Raw genomic sequence first — 8,657 nt, 5'->3', positions numbered from 1 at the left:
TTGTTGTGTTGCCGTATCATTTCTTAGGACAGCTCAGTATATCCTTAATCCAAAGAAAGATGCTGCCATTGCCCAAGCTGGGTGACGCCGGGAAGCACATTATCACATACAGAATGTTCATTAAAAGTGGATTAGGTAAAGATCTCATCAAACATACCTATTCTGCTTAAAATAAACGGCTTCTAAGCATAGGAATTGTTAGAGGAATGAATGATAGGCACCGACTGATTCGGTTTGCATATTTTAGAGAGTGTCACCGAGCTGGTGTGTGTGGAACTAGGCTCTTTACTTCTGCAGTTCTGTTTAGTTTACTCGAACAGAGGAGCAACCATCAGTAAAAATATTAGAGGTTATTTGGTGATAAAATGTGGACACTTAATAAAAAGATATCCCAGACATGAAAAGTTAGAAGAAAGAAGAACACTGCTTAAAAATGAACTAATTAAAAAGAAAAATTAAATGAAATGCAGCTTTCACTCTTAGGTTCTAGATTTCTCTCCCCCAAACATTAGACGAAATTGCATTGTTTACAAAAATTTATTAATACAAACTTTACACACTTTATATAACAGTTATCAAAGTCCTAGTTATAGATATCATGTGTGTAATAATACTTTGTTTAAGTTCTTTTTATATTCATTTGCACACAAAATAAGTTCTCCAAGACTAACATCTACCTACTATGTATCTCAAATCTGCTCAAATTTTGGTAAGGCTGTTGGCGTTTCTAAAAAAAAATAATTCATACAAAGGATAATAACCTAGGTGATCACTTCATAATGCTTGCGACTAGCCACTGAACTCTAGCTGATAAAGGTCATAAATAAAACGTCAAGAGAGCCCTATGTCATTATACCACAGCCGACACAAACACAGCAAACTCTGCCCGTTGCCAAAGAACAGAAGAAATACGACTAAAACGCAAGCCGATGTGTTGCAGCATCGTAGGGCCACTAAATAGCCATCCGTGAACTCGTGGCGATTTACAAGGTGAAGAGAAGGCACGAAAGCTGCAAACCGCGCCCCGCGTCCCTGGGCCCCGCAGCCCGCGCCGGCGGCGGGCAGGGCGGGCAGGGCGGGGAGCGGCCGGGGCAGCCCGGAGCAGCGGTGCCGGCAGCGCCCGCCGGGGTCTGCCCGCTCCTCTCCTCGCCGGCGGCCGGCGGCTCTGCCCGGCCGGGGAAGGGGGGTTTTACCCGCCGCCTTTTTTTTTTTTTTTTTTTTTGGGGGGGGGGGGGGGGGAGTTGGGGGGGGGGAGGGGTGTTGCTTTCCGACGTCTTGAACGCGGGGCTCGCTTTGTGTCTTTGGAAAGACTCCTGTAAGGTGTGTGTGGTGAGCTGGAAGGAAGCAGGTACCTGCGTGTCCTCCTTCGCCACCTGCCCGGGCGGAGGGACGGGGCCAGCCCCCGGGCGGAAGGTAAGATAGGAGTCCGTACATAGAGAGATGAGGTGAAAATGGTTTATCTCGTTAGAAACCCGACCACAGGTGAACACTACACATTCTTTTATGACAAAAGTTTGTTTTATGAAATAAATTTTACTAAGCAATAAGCCAGAATGTAGAAAAATACATTTTACCTCCAAACTCAATAAACAAGGAACAAAAACTTTCGTAGTAGTGCATAATTCTTTAGTGGTAGCTACAACAGGGGTTCCTAAACTTGTACAATAAGAGCTTGCATAAAACAGAACAAAGGAGTGAGAGAGCGTTCACAATCTTTTTTTTTTTTTTTTTTTTTTCCCCAAAAGAACACAACCCAAAAAGGTGACTCAGGTGGGTTATACAAAGCTCATAAAAGTGCGAAGAGAGGATGAGAGGCGGGAGGGTCTACAAGAAAAAACAATCAGAAAGAAAAGAGCAACTCCGAAATAAAATGCAAAGGCGAGAACCCTACTCATTACACATGATGAGAAGCATGGACAGCACTGGAGAGTAACACACTGTACTTTGCATCCAGGTCCAGTACCGAGCTGCCCGGGGCAGTTGGGTAGCGGATCGGAGGTGGGATCGCCTCGTCTTCCCTCGACCCTGCATCACCGGCGCCGGTACGGGCTGCGGTACCGGCTGCGGCCCGGGGCGCGCCGGGGGCCGCCCCCGCTCACTTCCCCACTCTTTCCAAACGGGTCCTGTCTCCGCTTTCGCTTTGTTCTGCAACTCTGCCCAGCCAGCCAGAAGAGCAGTGCACGGGGCTTAGTACTTACTACCCTTGCTGCTGGTTCGGGATTTAGGGGTTGGGGTTTGGCTTTTTTTTGGTTTTGTTTTGATTTTTCTGTTGTTATTTTGGGGTTGTTCTTTTTGAAACTATTTCTCCCTCCAATAGGCAACAGAGATGTACAATTTAGATCGAGCTGTTGTTTTCACAAGAGAATGATCCTCTAAGCTCATTGTTTGAGGAGACACTAATACAGATACAACTAGAATCAAAGAAAGCAGGAGGGGGAAAAAATTCGAAATCTAGAGGAATGGGGACGCTACCCCTTCAGAGAGGCTAGCGGCAAAGGAGCCTCGAGACTCACCGGGGGAAGAATCTGCTTCACCAATTCTCCCAAATCATTTTCCTCATAATCCCCTGGAAGCAGGGCATCCTTCTCTATGTACAGTAGCAAATGGTGAAAATTAATGTCTTCGACCCTGTCGCGGGTAAAAATACTATCCTTTTAATTTCCGTTACAAAAATAGGAGTAATATTCAAAACAATGATTGTCTTTTTTTCTATTTATTTTATATAAAAACATAAACAGCTCAGGCGAATTCTTGTTCTTGTGCAGGCTTTATATGAAGAATTGTTCTTTAGTATTCGTAGTAGTATTTATATATATTTATATATTATATATAACTTAATGATTGGTCCACAAAGTAGATCTGTGCGTTTCTCTAGTGCTTTTGTACAAAAGAAAAACAATATTATTATCAAAATATTCATTTAATGGCTTTACTTCATACATAAATACATGTTTAGATAACACAGGAGCGGTGATTGTTCAGTCAGTTTGGAAATGACTTTTGTTTTTGTTTAGAATTTTTTTGTTGTTGGGTCTCTCTCTCTCTCTCTCTCTCTTTCTCTCTCTCTCTCTCTCTCTCTCTCTCTTAGGACTTTGTATACACAGGAGTGGCTGGTTACTTATCGCTACAAATACGCTACTCGGCGTCCTTTGTTTTTAACTCTTTGTTTATACCTTTTCCCCAGGACGGCTGCTAAGTATTTCTTGACAGCCATTTGTTTCCGGTAGCGGCTGTAGCTGTCCGTGAAGATGCCGTCTATGTGCCGCTTGGTCAGCGGTTCCGCCTCGTCCCCCGGGCCGCCGCTGGCACCGCTGCAAGCACCGAGAAGCACAGCTGCGTCAGGCGGGGCCGCTCCGCCCCCTTCCGCGCCCCTCCGCTCCCCTCCGCACCGCCCCCACCCACCCACCCCGGCGCAACACGTTGCGCGGAAGATGCGCGGGGAGACAAAGGCCGCGCCGAAACCCGCTCCCGAGGCGGTGCGCGCAAGCGGCGGCGGCGGCGGGAGAGACAATATCCCCCCGACATGAATTATTCATTGCGGCAGGGAAAGCTGCGCTCCCCGGGGCTTTATTAACGTGTTACCTTCTGCCGAAGGGCGGCGGGTGGCACCGGGCTCGCCCCTGCCCCGCCGGCGGCGGGCGGCGCCTGGGGGTGCGCAGGGCTGCAGCCAAGCCCGCCCCCCCCCCCCCCGCCCCGCTTCAGCCGAGCCCTCGGGCATCGCTTCCGACAGACTGCTCCCCCCAGCAAAAGCGGGGAGGTGGCCCAACTTCTTAATTTTAAATCAGCTGGTTGCAAACAATTATAGAGACATATATAAATATATATACACACACATACATATGCACGTATATATATATGTATACCCGAGCGCATCAAACCGCACAAACCTCCATGAACGCCTGCGCTGAGAGCCGGGCTCACGCTGCGCCGGGAGCGGGCTGGGAGCCGCCGCCGGGGCCGGCCGGGGTTTGGGGAGCCGGGCTCCCCCAGCCCCACCGCTGGCGCAACAAACCCCCAGCCCCCGCCGGGCCAGCTTTGTTCCCTCCAGCGGCGGCCTTTTAAGCGCCCCCGCTCCAGAGGCACCAACGCCCACCCCGGAAAAGAAAGAGCAGAAACCCTTACCCGACCCGCTTGGCCATCAGGGAGTGCAGATATTTCCTGGCGGATAACTGGCCCAGGAGTTTCCTGTAGGCTTTGTTGAAGAGCCCATCGGCGTGCCTGGGCGGAGGGAAGAGCCCGGGGATGAGCGGCGAGGACCGGGAGGCGGCTGCGGCGGGGTGCGCCAGCCCGGGCGGTGGCGGTGACCGTCCCTCCCCGCCGGCGAGCGGAGGGCGGCATCTCCCCGCGTCCCCTGGGACCCCTCTTCCCCACCCAGACACCTCCCCGCCGCACTTGCTCGGCTCCTCGCTGCCTGGGCATTTCTGCTCCGTTTGCGGGAGCATCGCTAGCCCTCCCCGGCGCGGGCGGCTCCCCCGCTCCCTCCCCCGCGCTGCTGGAGGTAAGGCGGCTTTTCCATTTCTTGTAGGTTTTAAACTGGGCACCGGGACCCGAGCAGCGTGGTCGTTTGTTTGGGTTGGGATTTGTTGTTGCTGTTGCTGTTGGCTTGTGAGGTATTACAATTATATTATTTCTTTTTTTCTCAATCGGCTCGGCCAGACCCGTTTTGCTCCCGGCTCAGAATTCACGCCTGACACCCCGCGAGTTGCAGTCACCTCTTTTCCGGTGGGTAGTACAAGGTGTACATCTCGCCGATCATGGAGGATGGATTCGCTATACCGAGGGGCTCGTGGTCGTAGGCGAAGTCCTGCAGGGTGTTCCCGTCCTCGTCGTAGACTTCATCCTCCAGCCTGGCAACGAGAGCAGCGAGGGGAAGGAGTCAGCCGGGCTCCGCGGAGCGCTGCGCTCCCCGCTGCCGGCTCCGGGCTGCCTCGGCGGCCACCCCCCGGCGGAGCCGACCGGGGCGCCCCGTCCGACTGCCCCCATCCCTTCCCTGCGCCCGCCCGCTCCCCATCCCCGCCCTCCGCCTCCTCTGCGGGGCAGGACCGCGGGGGAGGGAACACACCCGCCGTCAGACGCGCTCCGAGAAAAGCCCCAAACATCCCCCCACCCCCGGCCCCCGCCCCAGCCCCAGGAACAGCCCCGCTCTGCCACGGCCACGGCTGGTCGCTCCCCGAGCGGAGCGCACGCACGCACAGGCGTGCCGGCTGCCGCGCACATACACGCACACGCACACACGCGTGGGGTGCCAGGGGCTGGGCGGGAGCCAAACTGCCTCCCCGGCAGAGGCGCGGCGGTCAGCGGCAGCCCGTGGGGCCGGGGGATGCTTTGCCGGTTGCTGTTTTTCGTTGAATGGTACTTCTGCCCTCTGAGACGACGCCAGTTTTGTCCTATCCCCCACCCCCACCCCCCCCCCACCCCCCCGCCCCAACCCGCTCTCTGCCTCCCCCTCTGCGGTACGATGTAGGTCATTGTACGTTACAGGCAGCTATTTTTGTCTGTGAGCTTTAGCGGAGGCATTAATAATAGATGCCGCTAAAGTGTTTCACTCCTGCTAATTCAGGCGCTTCAATGAAGAGAGCCGGCTCGTTGCCGGCTAATGGCCCCGCAGGCCGCCGAGCCCGCTGCCCCGCAGCCCCTCTGCCCCGGCAAGGGAAGGGGGCTGCTCTGAGTTCGTGCAAGGACACCTCGGAGCCCCAAAAAGGACACCCTCCTCGGACAGCCTTGCGCGCCCGGCATCGCCCCCCCGCTCACAGCTGAGCCGCACGGCGGTGACCCCCGCAGAGCATCCCGGAACAGAGCCAAGCGCCGGTGGGGCCGGACAACAGCACCAAGCCCAAAACTGTCGCCAAGCCAAGCAACAACCGGTCGCCCAAGCAGGCTACGAGCAGGGTGGGACCAGGCTGGCAGCGGCCGTCCCGGACCGGGTACCCTGCGCCCCCAGCCGCGGCCCAGCGTGGGAAAGTCGCTTGTGCCGACGCCTCCGGGGGTCCCCCACTCCTGGCCCAAACATAGCGGGGTCCAAACCCCCCCGGCTCCCAGGAGGAAAGGGCCAGCACAGGCACCAGCCTGCACTGCAGCCCAGCCTTAAGACAACTCCGAACAGACGCGGAAAACCGAACAACCCTGCGCCAGGCTCTTTCCCCCCTGGGAAGGGAGGTCGTATGCAAGACAGGTAAACGGGAAGAGACTGAATCCCCGACAACTCCAGTGCTGCGACACGAACCGTGACAGCTCTCACATGTTTGCAGCCCACGGCGCACCCGCCCCCCCCCCCCCCCCCCCGCCCCGCTCCCCCACGCTCCGGACAGACGATGCTCGCCGTTCACCCTGGGCGAGCTGCGGGCAACCGACAGCGGCCGGGGCCCGTGCGGGACAGGGGGCAGGAGGGGGGGAGCTGCTGGGCCACGGCGAGGTGCGGCCGGGACCTCGGCCCGCTCCCGCCGAGACGCAGCAGAGCGGGTCCCCCCCTGCCCGGGGACCAGAGGCCGCAGGTTAACCGCGCCGAGATCCCGGGCAACGACCCTGGGGGGAGCCAGTGCTGCAGCCGGGGGGACCCCCCTCCCTGTGTGACCCTCCCGGCGGCTCCTACCCCGGGGCAGACGGGGTGGGCACACAACCGAAGCAGAGAGGGTTTCGTTTGGTGATTCCCCCCCACCTCCCCTTCCACTTTCTTCCCCTGTAAGATTCCTATGCCCTTAGCAAAGCTGGGGCAGCCGGGGCTTGAAGGGGTCCCGGCGGAGCCCCCGGGCGGGGGACGGACCTACCTGAGCGCCGGGTACTGAAGTCCGGCCGCAGGTGAGCAGTAGACGCTGCAGTGCATTATTATGCCATAGACCAGGAGTGCTAGGATCGCTTTGCTACACATTGCCACTCTGTGCAGGAGGGAAAGGAAAACCGCTGTCAAAAAAACCCCCACCATCAAAAACAAAAACAAAACAAAAGAACACCCAACCCCCCCCAAAATCCAAACCCCCCAAAACCGAAAAAAACCCACCCCAAAACAAAACAAAACCCCACCCCACGACCCACCAAACCCCCAGCCGAGCCTGGGGGGGAGGGAGGCAGGGCGGCCTCGGGGGGCAAGCGCCCTGGGCAACCGGGTGCCGGCGCGGAGCGGCGCGGAGAGGCGCGATGAGGCGCGGAGCGCTGCCCGGCGCGGAGCGCTGCCGCCGCCCGCCCCGTCGGTGCCCGCCCTCCCGCCCGCCCCGGGACCGCTACGGGAAGGCCCAGCGAGCCGCCTCGTGTCCTTACCATTAAATTCTAAAACACCCGGCACTAAGAGCGTTTGGCTGCGAAGCTAAAAGGGCAGGTGTTTTTTAAAAAAAGAAGAAAAAGAAAGAAAAAAAGATCCAAGGGGGGGGGGGGGGGGGATGCAAGCTGTCTCCCAAGTTGCGGCCGAAAGGAGTTAACACCCTCGTGGCATCGCCTCTCCGATGGGCAAAGGACCCACGGGATGAAGAAGACGCAAAAGCAGCGGTTAGTTGTTTGCTGGTTTTAGGGGAATCCACTCACAAAAAAAAAAAAAAAAAAAAAAAGAAAAAGAAAAAAAGATAGAGGAGGAAAAAAAAAAGAAGACGAAAAAGATAAAGGAAAAAAAAAAGTTTGCAGGTAGCAGCACAGATCTGGAGTGGAGTCTGCAAAGGAAGGGAGAAAGAGGGATGGAGCGAGATGTTGCCGGAGAAGGGAGCGCAGGGGAAGGGGGAAGAGAGCGAGCGAGCCCGGGAGGGAGCGGAGGCGGGGAGCCGCGGGCTGGCTGCGTGCGATGTTGTCTTCCCCAGATCTCTCCCCTCACTGAGCGCCTTCAGCCTTTTCCTCTTCTCTTCCTGCTCGGTGGCTCCAAACTTGACCAGCCTTCCGCAGCCTTCCGTCTGATACGCAATTAGTAACAAAATCTTTGCAAACACCCCGCTTCTGAAAGAGCCCTCTTCGTAAACATTTGCCTGCTTGTTACCTTAGAGAACGGGCAATATTGTTTGTTGCCCCCGTGATGGTGTCCGGATTTTTATTCATGAATCAAATGCCTTTTTTTTTTCCCCCAGTCACGTAATAATCGGGTATCAGAAAAGACGTCACCACCCCAATTCCTCAAGGAACACATTTCTGTGTCGTCCTCAAAGATGAGCTTATCAGGAGTCATAAAGCTTCTCATAAACACCAACTCACACTCCCCCCACCAAAAAAAAAAATTAGATATAAATATATATATATATACAAAAAACCCCAAACCAACACAAATCCAACAACCAAACAGCAACACACCGCAAACCCTATCCTGCAAACCTGGAAGGACACTCGCCACGGTCAAGTTTTACCTGCCGTGCGAAGGGACCAGGAGACGGAGGAGAGCGGTTTGGGGTGGGGTGGGGGTCCCCGAACCCGAACCTGGCGGGCTCCCCTGCGGCTTTGCTCCGCGTCTCTCCGCGGGGCCAGCTCACCGGAGCCGGGGCCACTGCTGGGCGCAGGCCCCTGCGGAGCCGCCCGCGCTGAGCGCGCAGGCGGAGCAGCCCGGCGCGGAACCCCCATTTCCACGGAGATTTGGGACAGGAGTGCCTTTTTTTTTTTTTTTTTCCTGAGCCCATTTTTTTTTCTTTTTTTTTTTTTTTTTTAATTTGAAAGGATTGTTAGCATTGTTCTCATTAGGCAGGGCTCCCCCCGGG

The 8,657-nt window shown here is 55.7% G+C and overlaps 1 protein-coding gene across 3 annotated transcripts; it reads right to left on the bottom strand.

The window, feature by feature from the left end:
* Window positions 1–1,496: 1,496 nt before the first annotated feature.
* On the bottom strand, window positions 1,497–7,503 carry ADCYAP1 (adenylate cyclase activating polypeptide 1). Of its 3 annotated transcripts, none has more exons than XM_055801049.1 (6): window positions 7,252–7,503; window positions 6,765–6,872; window positions 4,713–4,847; window positions 4,123–4,218; window positions 3,174–3,311; window positions 1,497–2,628 (listed from the first exon to the last, which is right to left on the bottom strand). In XM_055801049.1, the coding sequence occupies exons 2-6, from the start codon at window positions 6,863–6,865 to the stop codon at window positions 2,469–2,471; spliced, it is 630 nt and encodes a 209-aa protein (XP_055657024.1). In that variant the 5' UTR covers window positions 6,866–6,872; window positions 7,252–7,503; the 3' UTR covers window positions 1,497–2,468. The 3 variants fall into 3 exon arrangements, with proteins under 3 accessions (XP_055657024.1, XP_055657025.1, XP_055657026.1); XM_055801050.1 differs by lacking the exon at window positions 7,252–7,503 and adding an exon at window positions 7,030–7,118; XM_055801051.1 differs by having other exon boundaries at window positions 1,497–3,311.
* Window positions 7,504–8,657: the final 1,154 nt, after the last annotated feature.

This window comes from Falco peregrinus, chromosome 3 (assembly GCF_023634155.1).
Source record: "Falco peregrinus isolate bFalPer1 chromosome 3, bFalPer1.pri, whole genome shotgun sequence".
Lineage (NCBI taxonomy): Eukaryota > Metazoa > Chordata > Aves > Falconiformes > Falconidae > Falco > Falco peregrinus.
The sequence above is the reverse complement of the archived record's forward strand: the minus strand, read 5'-3'. Positions and strand labels throughout refer to the sequence as shown.